Source organism: Crinia signifera, chromosome 3 (assembly GCF_055691185.1).
Source record: "Crinia signifera chromosome 3, ASM5569118v1, whole genome shotgun sequence".
NCBI classification, from domain to species: Eukaryota; Metazoa; Chordata; class Amphibia; order Anura; family Myobatrachidae; genus Crinia; species Crinia signifera.
The window spans coordinates 208,993,985-209,012,764 of NC_139219.1; the positions used below are offsets into that span (position 1 = coordinate 208,993,985).

At 42.0% G+C, this 18,780-nt stretch overlaps 1 protein-coding gene across 2 annotated transcripts in view; it reads left to right on the plus strand.

Annotated features, from left to right (window-relative positions):
* The window catches only part of CILK1 (ciliogenesis associated kinase 1), a 41,964-nt gene extending 30,636 nt beyond the window's left edge, over positions 1–11,328 (plus strand). The window contains exons 10-15 of one of the 2 annotated variants that reach the window (XM_083177334.1): positions 442–629; positions 794–936; positions 3,578–3,688; positions 4,419–4,532; positions 7,756–7,896; positions 8,008–11,328. In XM_083177334.1, coding sequence (XP_083033460.1) covers positions 442–629; positions 794–936; positions 3,578–3,688; positions 4,419–4,532; positions 7,756–7,896; positions 8,008–8,078 — 768 coding nt within the window. In that variant the 3' untranslated portion in view covers positions 8,079–11,328. Of the gene's footprint in view, positions 1–441; positions 630–793; positions 937–3,577; positions 3,689–4,418; positions 4,533–7,755 lie in introns of both variants that reach the window. The other variant, XM_083177335.1, reaches the window with a different exon arrangement.
* Positions 11,329–18,780: the final 7,452 nt, after the last annotated feature.

Below are 18,780 nucleotides of genomic sequence, written 5' to 3' on the forward strand. Positions count from 1 at the left end.
GATTTCAGGGGAAATACAGTGCAGCACTGTGTGAACACGTATATTGAAGTGTCAGTGCAGACATAGCGGAGTCCACCCTGAAATCCTGCCGTCCGGTCCAACCACAGCGTGATGCAGCCATACCATGAATGTGTGGGCAGCCATATTGGAGACTGTGTGCAAGCTCCTTCTGGCCAAGCGAGTATCGCTGAACAGTACCCGTTACTCCGCTATGTCTGCCCTGACACTAAGAAAGAGGACCTGCACGGGTTTTGAAAGATGCAAAATGCTAGAATGAACACTAGGTGATAATTACATTAGCCCTGTTTGAGGCACAGGGCTGTGTGTGGGACTTTGGACATGGGGGGGGGTCAAGCAGAAAGTCACAGGCTACAAATAGTGATATGGGGTCTCCAAAAACAGGCACTAGTAGGGACTAATAAAAGTTTGTTCCCATTTCAGAAAGCTTTGTCGGATTTAGACAGTACTAATCTCAATGCAAAGAATAGGCGACGATGGGGACATGTCACTAGAACACTGAAGGGAGCCGATGAATGGGAAGACCTGAAAGATCTTGATATTCACTCTTCAGTTAATAGAACTGAAATGAAGAATGAAAAGCTCAGATCAAGTGAAGATGCTCTTTGTAGGTAAACATGACCTGTTTTTTTCCCCCTATGTGTAGATCTGTATGTCTTCTTTGTGTGCATACACCCACTATATAAGACAAGGAATGCTGTATGGATAGGATTTTCTCATGGTTATTACTACATTTCTAATTTATTGATTTTATTACATTACTTTGCTGATGCAGTTTTGAGAGCATTTTGGATTTGAAGAAAGAGGACCACAGTGGTCCAGCTGGACCTGCACAGTCATCTTTCTCTCGGCAAGACACAGCAGCATCCAGAACATCGGCTAAGCAACATTATCTGAAGCACTCCAGGTATTTGCCTGGTCAGTACAAGTAGTTCCTTCTGCAAATGTTACCCTGCAGCCAATGTACCTCTGACATCTTTTTTAATCTCTATTAAATTGCAGTCTATTGTGACATGGATAGAGCCATTCATCCCATAAGTAATGACCCATTATAATTAATCTACAGTATAATTGAATGGTGTGTGTGTATATAGATATATAGATGTTCCATGATAACTCTGGAACGCTTTAATTAATAATCTTCAAACTTTGCACACTACCGTATCATCTTAAGGGATGGATCCAAGTTCGAAAATGGATTTAATTGGGCAAACCATTAAGAGTGTTCTGTTGTTTTAATTCATTCTGATACTGTATGTCATTGGAAAGCTTATGACTTTCTGACTACAACACAATAAACGGACTCCCTTAAGTGAACACTTACAGCAGTGGTTCCGAACCCTGGTCCTCAAGTACCCCCAACAGTGCACGTTTTCCAGGTCACCCAGCAGGTGCACTCATTATTCAGACACATTTGAAAAGATCCACAGGTGGAGCTAATTATAGCACTTGTGATTCTGTGTGGAGACCTGCAAAACATGCACTGTTGGGGGTACTTGAGGACCAGGGTTAAGAACCACTGACTTACAGGATTATAATTAAATGAAAAAGATTTTCACTTTACAAAACTTTTGACAAACTGAAATTTTTAAGCGACTCATCAGCAGAGTGGTCTGTGTATTGAACACTGTAGATATCGCTGTGAAATCCATGAGAGATCGATCCCCTCAGGTTTTTTTTTCTCTTGACTGTTTGCTTATTCATTGAGGATTTTCAGGATCTTCTGTACCTGCAGCTTATGCTCTTCTGTTATTGGGAAGGGGAGGTGGATAGTTGGATACTTGCTCTGGCTGCTGCAGCAGCTTCTGCTTTGTTGGTAAGGGAAGGTGGAATAAGAATTGAATAAGCATAAACCTTTGCCCCCTCCGTTGGACGGGCCTTAAAACTAGTCATCAATAGTAAAGTTTACTTCTATAGCACCAGCATATACTGTTACGCTTTACAGTTGGAAACCAAACTGGTATTAGTTTATTTATTAATGGTTTCTTATAATTTATACCGGGACGAGTACTGAGAGCTTGTGCTGAACAGCTGACGGGGGTCTTTACAGACATTTTTAATATGTCCTTGTCTGCGTCGGCTGTTCCTGCTTGCTTTAAAAGTACTGCTATCATCCCGGTGCCTAAAAATCCCAGGCCGATGAGTTTGAATGATTACCGTCCAGTGGCTCTTACACCAATAATCATGAAGTGCTTTGAGCGGTTGGTGTTAGTACATCTGAAGGCTGGTCTCTCCCCGTCTTTAGATCCATTCCAGTTTGCGTACCGCAGCAATAGAAGTATTGATGACGCAGTTTCTCTGTTAATTCATACTGTGCTTTCACATCTGGAGAACAACAATACGTACGCCCGACTGTTGTTTGTCGACTTCAGTTCGGCGTTCAATACGGTGTTACCAACTAGACTAGTTTCAAAACTGGTAGATCTAGGGATTAACGGTCCATTATGTAACTGGATAGGGGATTTCTTAAGCGATAGGCCTCAAGTAGTCAGGATAGGTACAGTGAGCTCTGAATCGACTAGGCTGAATACTGGAGTGCCGCAAGGCTGTGTATTGAGCCCGTTTCTTTATTCTATCTTTACATCTGACTGCAAGTCGGTTTACAATTCTAACACCATCATTAAATTTGCAGACGATACAACATTAATTGGGTTAATTGACAATTGCAATGAAATAGCATATAGGAATGAGATTCAGCATCTGGTGGATTGGTGTGGAGTAAATAATCTCTTTCTTAATGCTAGCAAGACTAAGGAGATTGTGGTGGATTTTTGGAAGAAAAATCTACCCCAATCATGCCGATACAAATTAACGGTATGTGTGGAACGTGTTTCCAGCTTCAGATTCTTGGGGACTCAGATTTCTGAGGACCTAACCTGGTCAATCAATATTAAATGCTTGGTAAAAAAGGCTCATCAATGCCTTTTTTTCCTTAGGATGTTGAAAAAACATCAACTGTCACAGCGTATATTGCTAAATTTTTATCGATGTGCAGTGGAGAGCATTTTGACCAGCTGCATTTCTGTTTGGTATGGAAATTGTACCACTGCAGAAAGGAAACTTATACAGAGGGTGATTAAATCGGCCCAACGTATAATGGGTACTACACTCCCGTCTGCTGAGGAGAATCAGAGTAAACGCTGCTTACGAAGAGCACACAATATTCTAAAAGACATCACTCATCCGGCAAACGGATTATTTGTGCTATTACCGTCAGGTAGGCGGTTCAGGTGCCTACGGAATAGGACGTCTAGGATGAAGAATAGCTTCTTTCCAAGGGCTATTGTTAAATTAAATAGGGAATGTGGCTTAGGCGGGGGGTTAATGGGTTTTAAGTATTCATTGTAAATTTGTTATGGACTTCTGGTTTTTTATAATATGTATGTGTACGGATGGATGCTAAATTGAATTTTGTTGTCCTAAATTAGGATAATGACAATAAAGTTGTATCGATCTATCTTTATCTTGTTTTATTACTGAGGTAAGGGGGCCCACCTTTGCTATGTTTCTGCAGGTGTTGCACAAGCATACTAACATCTTTTATGTCTTGCTTATGAAGGAATCTCCATTAAGAACCGTGCTATAAATAACCCAAGTAAAGATGCAAGTAATGCCTATTCCCAGTGGCCAAATATTAGTCAGCCAATGAAAGCTTTTGGTGCAGCACCAGGTATGTATGTGTTTTATATTGACTGTTAAGTTGAGGCCTTAAATATCTATGTAAAGTACACCTGAATGTAGTGATCTATGTCTTTGCATTTTATATGGAGCAATTGTGTATTTTGCGGTATCAAATGCTATATTAATGCTGCAGAGTTTCCAAGAATGTTAAAGATTGATATAGTTGCACACATTGCAATCTAGTCTGCAGTTTGACAAACTAATGGTGCCCATACACTAGTGCGATTTGGCCAGATATTGTCTGATTCCAATGTATTGTGCCGGTAAGCAGGCCAAATCGCATGTGTTTCACAGCACATCTGATCTGATGCGTGCTCCCAATCGCATCAGATTGGACCTAACAGATTGAACGTGTTGTACAAAAAATTAATCTGGATCGCACTCGTCCGGTACAAATTGGGCCTATTTTAAGCACATTAGATATATGGCATGCAATTTATCTGATGTACTTGACTGACATATTCCCGGACCCACCCACTCATCCACAAACACACAGAGATAACTCTGATGGTACATGTGATGTGCATTAGATAAATTGCATGCAATGGAAAAATGGCACATCAAGTGCCAAATCGGATATAAGCCTCCAGGAGATCTGCAGGGAAATTTTGTCTGACTTTAAGGTCAGATAATACGCACCAGTGTATGGGCACCTAATGCCACATTCCTATATGAATTCTTTGTCTGTAATGGCATAAGAGATTTTCTTCTTCTTTCAGGTCTGTCTGGAGACGGCAGCGCAGTAACTGGTTACGTTCCTACTTACCTAAAACAAGAAATAAGTTCTATTGGACAAAAGACCCGTTTAGCACCACTTACAGAGCCATCTCCTAGTACGTTTATAAATAAGTATTTAGTGGAGTCTGAATTCATTATTTGTAGACAAACATGATTTTTATCTTGTACAGTCGCTCTCCACCCTCATGTTTTCCCAACAGGTTACATTTAAAAAGCACACGAGTAAGCAAAACCATGTTGCGTTGCAGAAGGGGCAGATGTAACATATGCAGAGAGATTTCGATTTGGGTGGGGTGTGTTCAAACACATGCAAAAGCAGCCATTATTTACTTATTACTTTTTGCTTTACTGAATCTGGCCCTATGTCTGGATACAGGTGGGTTAATTACTGATCCAGCAAATTAGATTAACACACCTATGTATGAATAAAGAGATCCACAGAACGTGGCTATTTGTGGTACTTGAGGATTGGGGTTGGGAACCTCTGTCTACTACATTGTTTTCTTAGTAGTTCCTTGCATTGTCTGCCCCTTTCAGGTTGTATAAAATTTTTACCTCAAGGTTCCCCATGGATAGAAGTCATAGGAGAGAAAAACACCTCATGGCACTAATTAAATATCCCTAATAAATGCTGTAATAAATAAGAGAAAAATTAAAATGAATCAAAGCTGCCCTATATATGGTGACTAACCTAATGGAATAGAAATAAGAAACCACACCACTGCAATCCAATGAGAACTATACACTATTACTGCATCAATTTAATAATGCACATGATGCTAAAAATCAACTTAAAAAAAAAAAAATGAATTGCAGTATTGCTATCCCAATGGCATTATTTCTGCTAGCAGACCCATGAGTAGTCTAGCCAGAAATCACCCAGAAGTCCTGGTTTTAGGCGCTCTATCCAGGACTTAACCCTTTGAGTGCCAAGCGAATTTGTCAAAGTAGGTGTAAAAATTGCCAAGCAAACATTTTATTCATCATTATTACCTATGTTTACCTTTTTATAAAGAAAATTATATATATATATATATATATATATATATATATATATATATATATATATATATATATATATATATATATATATATAATATTATTATTATATTTTTTTTTTTACACACGCAATATTTTGCTTGAATTTAGCGAGTGACGCTGACCTTTTTTAGCGGATATTTTGCACCTCTTGCAGATGTCACCACTCACAGGGTTAATATGGTTAGGCCATTTTACACAGATCAAACCGATTTATTGGTACTTGTTTCCTAGCACGGCGCCCACGATTTTCATCTTATGCCATCGTTTCGATCGCATGCGATGCGATCAGACCCGTTTTTTTTTTATTATTATTGTACAGGCACCTTGATGGGTGATTACTCTGTTAAATGCACGCCCATTGTTAACGCCACCCCCACTATGAACGGCAACCCGAAACGTCTTCGTGGAGTTGATTTTATATAGTGTGGCGAGCCCGAAGCGTGGCGAGCGGACGCGGATTACTTCACATGTATTCCGCGGGGCTCCCTGCGCTTGCCACTCTTCGGGTTTGGTGGCTCGATGCGCTCGCCACATTATATAAAATAAACTCCAAGCCAACGTGGATAGTGGGGGTATGAAAAGGTCGGAGGACACGTACCGTCGCCACACTTCGGGTTGGCGTTGATAGTGGGGGTGGCGTTAACAATGGGGGTGCATTTAACATGGTAATCACCCATCAGGGTGCCTGTACAATTAAAAAAAATCGATGCAACGCGATATTAAAATTGTACAGTGCGGTTCTTAGGACCCGAAAATCGAGTCCCATTGCATACCTTAATTAGTGGTATGCGATGGCATACGATGGGAGCTGTGCTAGGAAACAAGTACCGATTTTATTTAGGCTTGACTTGTGCGACGAAAAAAAAAAGCTGAATTTCGCCAATCATTTCAGATGGGGCATAAGATGTGATTGGTGCTCAAAAGCAATTGAATTTCCCCCATAGTGTAGACATAGATTATTAAAGACACAATATAATTGTGCAACATTTGCAAAAGTCTCTCGTCGCAGACTGTACTCTGTAGAGGAGCTGCTAGTTCTGGTTATATTTCTTTTCAGCAATCTACTAAAAACTGGTTGTGCGGACTAATTAACTGAATGAATAGTACCTCAGTCCTGTATGTAAGAAGCTAGTCCTTTGTGCCAATACATGAATCGTATGAAAAGACTTCAGAGCTGGCAGATGCTGGGATGTGTGATATATATATATATATATATATATATATATATATATATATATATCTTTTTTTTTTTTTTTTATGGAACATGAGTGACTCTTTGTAAGAATTCCGTCTATGATTTGCTGATGTGCTACACTTATGTGTAAAAATGTTTTGTCACTGATTTGTGTTCTGTTTTTTTTGTATTCTGGGCAGGATATTATTGGTCGTGTTTACATTTAATTAAATAATAGTTATAGTCCTACCTGGCTCTTTTTTTCTTATTTGGGATTTTAAGTGTCCACAAATAAGTCAAAATTTAAAGTCTCTGGGCTTGATACGTGTTGGGACTTATGTGGTTATAATGTTGGGAGTTAATTTTATAATCTGTACTGCGGCCGTATACTTTCTCACTGTGAATTGGGAGCTGGCCTGTAGGTTTATTTTCAACAGATTTAGGGAGGTATTCAATCTTCGGGTCACGGCAGACGAGCTTGCTCGCCTGCCGAAACCCAGTCCCGTTCTCGGTCAGCTCGACCGAGAACATGCAGGCGGGATTCAATGTCCCGCCTGCAGCGGGGCGAGAAGGGGGCGTGGCCGCGAGTTGCGGCCGGGAAGTGACGAGATGCAGCCGGCAGCTCGTCACTTCCCGGCTGTTCTCGGCAGAACGAGCCCGACAGCTAGAGATGTCGGGCTCGTTCTGCCAGGAAACCCTGTTCAATGCTGTCGGGGAAGACAGCATTGAATAGGGCCCGTCGAGCATCTCCCCCACGGGAGATGCTCGACGGCGATTGAATATCCCCCTTAGTGTCTTTTTCTAAATAGGGATCATATACTAACTGGGCTGTTGCATGAAATGGCACATTATCTGGTAAATTTCAGCTGTTTATATAAGGATTTCTTTAAAAAATAAATAAAAACAAGGTTTCAATAGAAAACGTTGAGATGAACTATCAATGATGTCACGTACTGTATGTTGACAAATATTGCTTTATGAAGCTAAGCTAAAGAGGTCATTTGTGAATACTTTTTTGCAGTTTAGGTTCAGTCAGTAACACATTTTATCAACAGAAATGAAGTATGTAACAATAATACAATACTGTTTTATTTTCTGTTTAGAGTTTGGGCCTTTGAAATCTGGATTGTGTCTGGGGCAGTCTACCTTGAACTCTTCATCCAAAAGCTCCCCTGCACTATCTCCCAGACCGCCACCCCCTCTTCAGCCAATCCATGGAAGAACAGACTGGATAGCCAAATATGGTGGGCGCAGATAGCAATGTAAAGCACTTCTGTTTTCCCAGTGCCAAACATACAGTGCCTACCTTTTTTCCAAGAATCTACCTTCTTATTTATTTTTTCTTTCTTTCAAAGCACATTTTTATAAACAGATTCCCCACCAATGGTCCTTCAGGAGTCTCTATGCAAGTATACAATATAAATAAGTAGTTCAATATAAGCAGAATATTATGCTCTGGTTCTGCGAGTGGCTACCCACGCCACTATTGTGAGGAAGTGGATGAAAGATGAGGCATACTTTTCTGCGATCTGGGTAATACCTCATGCAGTGCATGTTGGTAAAGTTGGTGCTTTTGGCACCTAAAGTTTTCTCTTATTTCAAAAGCATACAGTATATAGTAGTGTTTTTCATATGGCTACTTCTATTACCAGGCAGAGATTTTCATACATGCAGTAACCACCAGGAAATATGTCCTGTGATGTGCAGGCTGCTTTGCATGCATAACTGGTTTATTGTTTTGAGTTTTAAGTAATAATATCCAGATGCTGTTTTTGTCTTCTGGGAAGTTCATTCATTTCAAACTACTTGATGTTCTTCTCAGCATTGCTAAGCCATACAGTGCAGTTACTTCCTGTAGTAAAACAACTTAAGCCCCATAAACTTGCCGATGTCGGTGGTGGGGCGGACAGGGCATCGGCAAGTGTGTACATACTTGCCGATGCCGTATGCAACAGAGCCGGCAACCAGAGGGTTCATGCTGCAGCATTGTCGTTGTTGACCATGTCCTCCCTCGTCCAAACATGCTTGGACAAATGAGGGGGTTGTTAACGACGCATGGGAGCATGCATCGTACACAATGGATGATATTGTTCACAATATCGGTCAGAAAGTCCTTCGTATCAGTATTTCTGTTATTGATGCTGAAGGTCTTTGACGCAACCCAATACATGCTCACAGTCTGTTTTTGTTCTTTTTTTTAAGACTACACTGCACAGAACTCTCACAGAGTGGAACCTTCACTTATTTCTGCACTGCAGACTCTTGTATCATTTCCAAGCATGCTGCTGTTTGGCCTTAAATATAGCTCCAACAAATGCAGGGCAACCGAATGAATCCAGTGGTCTTAAGTGAAGAGCTGTCCCCAGATGCAGATGCCTAAAATAATAAACTGACAATCATATTCAACTTCTAATCTAAAATTTTCATTGACACAATGAATGCCATTGGAATCATTCGCTGCAAATGCCTTAATATTAAAGTATGAGAGTTTCCATTGTATCAATACAGAGTTTTGACATTTCTTTGTACCTTTCATAGATGTAATTGTAGCTGCTTTAGGAAAAGCTTGTTTGTTATTTTTCACAGTAAATTGTATATATTGGCTGTGTATTTTAACATTTGGGGTATGTATTTAGGCACAGCGAGAGATAAAATTGAGAGAAAATACTAGCCAATCAACTTCTGCCTTACATTTTACAGGCTGTGTTTTACTCTTGAGCTTATTGCTGTCAACCTAAAGTCCAGATATTATTTGAAAAATGGCAGAATCTGATTGGGTTTGTACTTTATCGGTCTCCAAGCTGCGATGAATATTCCCCTTGTAAGCTTAAGACAAAGCTGGTATCTTAACATGAGAACATGTAAAAGGACAAAAGAAACCGGTTGCCAAATTTGTACCTTGAAATTTTGATGTATATTTATTTTGTTATACTTAGAACTTTGCAAGTACATGATTTAGATGTAACAACGAATGCATTATGCATAATTGTTGAATATTTCTATATAGTTATAATAACATTTAGTGGACTGATGTTTATTTTTTTTCTAGATAAAGTGATTTCTGCCAAATATTCATTATTACCAATCTCTCAGGACATAATCTGAAATTTTACATTTTAAAAACAAAGTTTTTACTTTTGTTCATATTCGTGGTAATGTCCTCATTTATCATAATTCTAATGTGTATTAAATGAATGGTAGGGTATGCTTTTTTTACTTGTAATTTAGTGGTAAGGTGTGTTCTTCTAAGTCAGTGGTGTGTTCTTCTAAGTCAGTGATGGCTAACCTTGACACTCCAGCTGTTGTTGAACTACACATCCCAGCATGCCCTGCTAAAATTGTAGTATTTGGCAATGCTAAAACTGATGCAGGGCATGCTGGGATGTGTAGTTAAACAACAGCTGGAGTGTCAAGGTTAGCCATCACTGCTCGAAGTGCTTGTGCAGCCTACACACACAAGTGTTCATGGTCTCACCATGTAGGGTTTACTACAAGTGTATATTTAAACTGTCAGAAGTGAGGCATGTGGCCTGATTCTGAGGTGGGAATACATGTAAAGGGTAAGTAACTGCACCTGGACAAGCCAAGTTCCAATGTTCCATCCCTTTCTTTCTTTTCTTTTTTTCTTTGCATGCAGGGTAAATCCTGGCTGCTTTTGCATGTAGGCTGCAATCGTTGCACAGTTTTATATTTACACTGCAATTTAGATTGGAGTTTGATACACCACTTCCAAATCCAATTGTACATACAGTATAACCCCATCTGCAGTGTAAAATAGTTTTCCACAGTTCACAATTGTTTGCTTGGATTGGCTCGCTTCTGAATCAGGTTGGGTACTCTGCAAATGACAAAGTGTCATCAACTAATTGTGTTGAACTGATTTAGTGCATACACATTGGGCCTGATTCAGGTTGGTTGGGTAAGCTGTGAAAGCCTGATGCCTCTGCTAGCAGGAGAAATCATTCGATAGTCGGCGACCATCGAATGATTTCTCCTGCCTTCACAAATCAGGGAAAACTGATTTTTTTATTTGCGTGCACCTGGAGGAAGATAGGGAGGGCAGCTGACATCCTGTGACATCAGCCGCCCACCCCTGGCATGCATCTGCCTGCTGGCTTACCTATGGGAACGCCCATAAAACCCTGGGCTTTCCCATGGCTGAGACCAGTTCCCACCGTTGTCCGCCCTCCCTGCAACAAATGGCCCGGCGCGTGTGTAACTTGCCAAAGCCATTCGTTGCTGGGGTCTGCACATGCACAAATACGCGCATGCACAGACTCTCAAACATTGGAACAGGGCCAAATTCGCCCCATTCAGAGCCTACCTGAATTGGGCCCACTGTACGTTCTTCTAAACAACCTTTACAATATGTTGTGCCTCATTCTGGTGTGTGATATACCAGATGTAGATGTAGGTAGTCTGTGCGCTTCGCACTATGTGCTGAAAATTGCTGGTAATATAATCAAATTGAGCTGCATGCATAACCAACCTGAAGACACTGACCCACGGGAGTGCACGGTGGTGTGTACACACTGGATTATGTCACATTGGTCATATCGTTCAAAATGATCCCATCTTAATGTGTTCCCAGTTTCATGGCTATTGTCTGCTTTTAGCCCAAATAATATGTGTGTGTGTATATGTGTGTGTGTGTGTGTGTATATATATATGTATGTATGTATGTATGTATATATATATATATATATATATATATATATATATATATATATATATATATATATATATATATATATATATATATATATATATATATATATATATATATATATATATATACATATATATACACACACACACACACACACACACGTACTTACATTAGTACCAGGTCACCTCCGTCTGTCTCCGCCTTGTGCTCTGCCTGCTGCTGATCTCTCTCCAACAACCCAATCTGCTCCATTCCATCCACCCTTCTTTACCTATCCCTGTCCCTATTCAGCAGTGCTAGGCCTGTCCCATCTCTGGAAGTAGTAGCTTTTGTGTGGGTGGCGTTCTCACTGGCTTTCGCTGTATGTGCATTAAAGATGGGACAGACCTTAGGGAATTATATCATATATATACAATATCAGCTATCAAAATTATCAATTCGCCTATTTTGGAAAGGTTGTTCTTTATATATTTTAAGTGTCCACTGAGAATCATTTTAAAATATGTTGTACAGCCTGCAGGGGCTTTGCTTAGTATTGGCTCCATATATTGACTGGCTATAAATACATAATCACACACACATATATTGCATTTTTTCTATGATCTAAAAGGACCAAATAGGAATTTGATACAATGGTTTGGTGTAACTGACATGCTTGTTTCTATTATTTACATGTTAATGATGAATTTGCCAATAAGTGTGTATTATGTCAATACTTGTTCTCCATTGGTCCCTGACCGAATCCCTTACCTTTCCTGTGCAGTCTTTATACCAGAAGAACTGCTAATAATGTTCTGGCTTATTAGTATATGTTGTCACTACAAATGCCCTTGTATATATTGCATTCTAATTTCTAGGCAATTACTGTTTACGGTTTTTATTGCATGTGTCACTTTCTACAGATCTTACAATAAAAGTCTGTTTTCTTACATCTTTTGCTTGATTTGATTTTTTTGTTCTGTTACCAAAACCCTAGAAGAAGAATGAACTACTTTTTAAAAAGCATCTAGGGGTCAGTGGTTGGGGCGATTTTTTTTTTTTTTTTTTTTTTTTTTGAGTCCAAAACCAACTATATTGCACATAAGTACTGTACAATCTAGCAAACGACCAAACTATCGGGGTTTTTTTTGAATGTACACTATTTATTGTTACTTCTGTACACACTTTGGCCCTTATTCATATCCGTTTGGTCCTCTGTGCACTCGCAGGCGCATTTCTGCACATGTGCAGATGCAGGATACGTGCACCCATGGCAAACATTTGGTTTGCCGGGTGCACACACCCTACACAGCGAGCGGGGGGTGGAGAAGGGCGGGGGGGCAGCCCCTTTGCCATATGGGAACGCCCAGCATTTCATGGATGTTCTCATGGTAACAAGGCTGTGACGCGGGTGTGGGGGGCAGGCAGCTGACATCACTGACATCCCAGCGTGCACACACACATGTAAGTGACTTGAAAGTCACTTTTATATGCGTGAAACTTCCACATCTTTCGATGGTCTGCGACCATCAAAAGATGTGGGTGCGGTGTTCCCTGCAGCATGCTAGACATCCATTCACAGCCTGTGCAGGCAAACCCATGCTGTGAGGGGGGGGCGGGCTGCCGGGCATTTGCAAGGTGGGGTTTGGTGGACTCGCAAGGCTGCTAATTCGCAGCCTTGTGAATAAACCAGAATAACCGCCTATGTGCATTGTTTTTAATGTCTGTAAAATGCCTTTGAGTCCTGTTGGAGAACATGCGCTATATAAACTAAACTTACTTGCACAATAAAACGAGCACTAGTTAATTGAAGAATTTGTACAGATGCCAAATCAGACTAAGTGATAAAATCATTGGCCGTACACAATACATGATCACAAAATTGCATACGATATTGTCTGATTGACCATGCAGTAGGCAGTGCAGAGGATGTCGTATGTATCCCCTGGTAGCGCACAATTGTGCCTATACACGAGCTAGACTAAATGTTCCAGTACGGCAAATCGTCTGATTTTGCTCTAGTGTGTACCAACCCTAAGGCTTAGGAAGCCATAGAAACATTTACGCTAATGTCTGACAATACTGCACTTTTCTTAGAGGATTACTTTTAACACTGAGCAGCCTGGTGTGATTGATCTATATTTATTTACAGTTTCTTATATAGCGCAGCAGATTCCGTTGCGCTTTACAATAGTAGATTGTAAATAGATCTATATGGGAACTTATGCCCAAAAGTCTTTGATACACAATTTTCTCACCATGCTGGATAACTTGACATACCTTGCACGGAAACATCCAAGTTAAGCACATCCTGCCCACAGGGGAACCATCCTAGGCAACCATTGGGTGCACTGCGTAGGTCAAGGCTGGCAGGATGTGCAATCTGTGTAGTGTTCTTACAGGAATAGCACACTGTGAGGTGGAAGTACACTGTTTGGGGGGAGGGGGGACAGCCTAAACAAAAAAAACACCTTTGCATGGGGACCACAAAAAGGGGGAAACTTGGCAATCATTATTTTGGCCATAAATAATAAATATCCTGGTCTGGGAGCGGAATGGGTGGGTGTGCGAAAGTGGGGAGCACATTCACATATGCTGGAAGTGTTACTATGTAGGCTTGCCCCCGACAGGGAACAAAGAAATAAACACTTTGCGCTGCTGGGTATAATTTCTTAGTTGTTGTGTGAAGCCCACCAGGTAAAATGATCACTGGACACACTGTAGGTAAAAATATATTTTGTATATAAAAAGGAAGGCATAAAGTATAAATGACACAAATTACATATAAGACATTGACAAAGAAAAACATGCATATAAAACTATCAAGTTAGAAAGATCAAAGACTATATAATTGAAATATGCCCAATGGCAATAATAAAGCACTTTGAAATAGTGGTTGGTGTGAGAGTCTCCGTATCTGTCACTATAAAGGTTAATGAGGGGTAAATTCCAATAAGATTAATAGGAGGTGAATGTCAGGCAAGCCAATGGTTAGTATAGCGCAAAACAGTCAGTTAGGGCACAGTAAGCTTGGTTAGCGATCAAGCAATAAACGCCAGATAGTCTGTTATTAGCAAGCATGTGCAGTCCAGCGTAAAATGGATGTAATATCTCACCCTCCGCTCGAGTATGTAGATAGCAGGATACGGGGAGCCGGATTTTTCCAACGGCTCGACCCGACAAGGCAGATTATTGGTAGCCCCAGGTGAGAGTCTGCCATATGTAGCGGATCCTGTAAGGACGGCGGTGATTAGAGCAATATGTGCGCTTTCTGCTGGCTTGAGACAATTCGTTTGGGCTGGCTGGTAGCGGCTCCAGTTGAAGAGAGAAGGAGCGCAGCTATTCGGCTTTGCACGGCCACGGAGGTTCCCCACAAGCGGAAATGACAGGCGGAAGTGAAGTCGACGCGTTTCGTTTCCACAGTAACCGGAAACTTTTTCATGAGGTGTAGTCCTGGGAACAGTCCTGGTCTTCTCAGCTGTAGGGGGTGGTTGGCCTGGTCCAGGTGTTCTCATGGCAAAGGCAAGGAGAGGCCACATAATGAGCCTGAGTTTTCTGATTGTAATGCAGACTTTTTGTAGAAATGTTCTTTTGTCGTTTGCCTTCTGTTTAACTTCTATTTTACGTCAGTATAACGCTGCTATTGATTTAAAGCTGACCCTTTCTAACTAGACCCTTCATATACAAGACCCCTAAGAGTCCAAGCCTATACTGAATAAATAAGCAGTGGCGGGTTGGGCTTGGGGGGCAGTGCCATGTGACAACCCCCCCCGGGCTACACAGTCAGCTAGTGTTTTGGGATACCTGCTCCACGGAGCCCTGGTGGTGCAATGGGTGATGAGGCCGTGACCCGACATTCACTGTCAGCATTTGCATCCCGTGCCAGCGGCATTTCAATGAGTCATACTGAATCATTTGTGTGAGCTGTGTGACCTTCAAAAGTTTTAGGGTAGTGGCATCGCCGGACATCGCATTGCGGTGTTGAGTTACACCGCTTGGATGTATGATTAGAAGGGTGCAGAGACAGGGCTCCGAAAGGAGCCTGTCCCTGTGAAGCCCAGAAGCCGGGGGGTCTGTGCATGCGCTGTAATGCGCCGATCCATCTGACCGCACTGCCCCGCTCGGCAGTGCGATCCCACAGCCATAGGCTACAATGGGCTATCGCCATCACAGAATGGCGATAGCCCAGGGATGCGAAGCTGGGCTGCCTGATGTTAATACATCGGGCAGCTTCGCATCCCCCATAGAAACCTATGGGGGATGCGGCGGTGCAGGGGGGATCGCAGCAGGGATCGGAGATCCCCCTTTGATACATTTAGGAGATACTTAATATTTGCGGCTCAACCCTGAAAACGGGTGTTTTCGGGGATTTAGCCGCAAATATGGTTTGATAAATGAGCCCCTTAATGCTGCTGTGTTATTGCTGACCGTGTCAGCAGTGCAGCAGTCCAGGACCAGCTGTAGGTAGAGTCGCACTAAACTACTATCCGCATTCAACCAATCAGTTTCTAACTTAATTATCTATCACAGTCAATGAAATGACAGAAGCTGATCTGCCTCTCCAAAGGCTTTTATATATCATCCCCTGAGAGTCCTGACCAAACAGGTGATATGTTCATTACACAACTTTCAACGAAAAAAAAAAAAAAATGGCCACCTTAACCTGGACTTGGGGTTCTCACTGCAAAATTCTGCAATCCAATATGTTTACTGGAATTTTAACACTCTACCCATCAGTGGTGTAACCAGAGCTGTGGAGTCTGAGTCGAGGAGTCTAAGTCGGAGGAAATTTCGAGTACCTGCAGTTGGAGTCGGCAAACAATGCACCGACTCCGAAAATTATAATTAATGACTTCTCTACTGTAAGAATAAAGACCAATGCATGCAGTGCCTCACATAACCGCAAAACGAACACGTTAAGTGACCGTGAAAAAGCATGCTTTTCATGTGCTTCACTATATGGAACGCAACGCACAATTCGGAGCACCAATACTTATAAATGTATTCTCCCTTGTAGTTTACAACTTATTTCCAACGTTCAATAAGGTTTTCAATACCTTGTTGGTAGAAATCACCTGGTGTAGACTCGAAAAATTCATTCAACCAAGCTCTCCCACCATACGCACAACATCTTTTTACGCGGATGAAGATCTTGTTTCATGCGCAGGGTCATTTGTTTACCTTGGTTAAGCCATTCCTTACGCTGGTTCATATTGATGTACGGGATGCAGTTTAAATCCCGGCGGTCGGGATCCCGGCGTTCAGAATCCCGACCAACGAAATCCCGATACTTTCTCCCTCCGTGGGTGTCCACGACACCCCTGGAGGGAGAATAAATTAGCGTAGCGAGGCACCGGGCCCGCTGCGTGGCGAGCGCAGCGAGTCCGCAAGGGGGGGCGATCCACGTCCCCCCCTTGTCGGGATTTCGGCGTCGGGATTTTGAACGCCGGGATCCCGACCGCCGGGATTATATACTGAATCCTGATGTACAGGCACCATTTTTCGTCGCCAGTAACGATTCGGTAAAGAAATCGTTCCTTGTGTCCATGAATTGAACGGTGACGAGCAAGCAAACCAGTGGAGATTGTGGCTCGTTGATTTTTGTTGTCGTCACAAAGCATGCGGAACTCATGCTCCACACTTCTGAACCTTTCCTATTGAGTGAAGATTCTTCTCTATAGCTATAAGAGCTTAGAAGGACTTGATGGAACAGCTTCTTGGATTCAACTGTTCGTGTTTATATTTATTTTAAAACCTGCATGCCTGCTTGTCTGTATGAGGGTAGACATGTGTACGTGTTTCTGGAAGAAACTGTCTATCTATACATTTGCTAAGCCTATAACTACATTTCAAGTTTAATATAAACCATTTCTAGGTTTTACAGAGTTTGATTTTGGTTCATATAGATAAGCTTTGTTTTTGTTCCCAAAACAACCAAATAATGTGGTTTTTATCTTTGAACTGGTAAAGTTCCTGTTCCTGATGTTTATGCCTACTGCTACTATCCAGCCATTTAATTAATTAATAAAAAAAATAATAAAACTTCATTGTGTTTGTCATTTGCTTAAACTGTTCAATACAGTAGACTTTTGGCTTCCCAGCCTCTAGTTTCTGTAGTAATAATATGTATGTTGCCTTTCTTTCCTTCAAGGAATGTATCAAATACATTCGCATATTAATACAGAGGAGTCGGAGTCGAGGAGTCGGAACATTTATCTAACGACTCCATAGCCCTGGGTGTAACTATAGAAGGTGAGGGAATGCAGCTGCTATGGGGCACGGCAGCTTGGGGAGCCCCAAGGCAATCCCACTGCACCCTCTAAAAATGTTGTTTTTTCCCCCCGTTTTTTTTAATCACTGCTGCCATGGGGTCGGGCAGGTTGGAGGAGGGAAGGGAGGGTGCATGTGCAGACTGGTGGTACTTCTGCTGCTCACTGGCCACCAGGCTAGCAGAGTAGCAGCTGTAGCATTCTCCCGACTCCTCCTACCCGGGTGCCTCCTCAGCCTCCTCCCCTATTCATGTACCTGCAGCTGGTGACTTGAGAGGTTACTGCCCTCGGCTTCCATGAATTTGCCTGACCCAGCCACTGTATACCCCCATACAGTGCTCTGCCTGCTCGTCTGTCAATCTATGCCATCTCTGGTCTATACCCACAGTGGCGCAAGTAGAAACTATTTCTTAGTGGTACTATAAGTGCGCACCATAGGTGCATGCGTGGCCATGTGTCATATGAAACTAGAGGAGTGGTTACGTAACAATATTTTATTTACAGTTTCTTATATAGCGAGGCATATTCCGTTGCGCTTTACAATTGGAAACAATGGTGATTAAACAAACTGGGTAGAACCAAACCGACATAGAGGTAGGAGGGCCCTGCTCGCAAGTTTACATGGCCATATTATGCCACACCGTAATGAATCTTACACATTATACCACACAACGTAATGCCCATTACACATTATGTTCCACACCATAATGCCCACTTCACATTATGCCCCACACTGTAATGCCCATTACATATAATGCCACATAAGTGCCACTTACTCACATGCTCATTGCTAGGAGTTTCTTTCTCAATGCCAGGGTCTTCATGCTCGATGCCAAGGGGTTTCATGCTCATTGCATGGGGGATTACATGCTCATTGCCAAGTGGGTTTCATGCTGATTACCACAGGGGATTACATGCTCTGCCAAGGGCGTTTAATGCTTGTTGTCATGGGGGAGTGAGGCTCAGGTGAGAGCCGTGAACCCGGCAGAATGGAAGCAACCTTTCTTATCAATTACCCTGTTTGGCACAGGTGACGGCAATCATACATTCAGAGGAAAGTCCAGAAACAGAGCATTATGTCCCTCCTGGAGAGGGTCATGTTGGGAGGTATGGGCCAGGCATTTTCTGGGTGCCCTGCAGACCCCAAGCCACATGGGGTCTGTCATACTTCCCCACATGACCCATGCCAGGAAGGACACAATGCTCTGCTC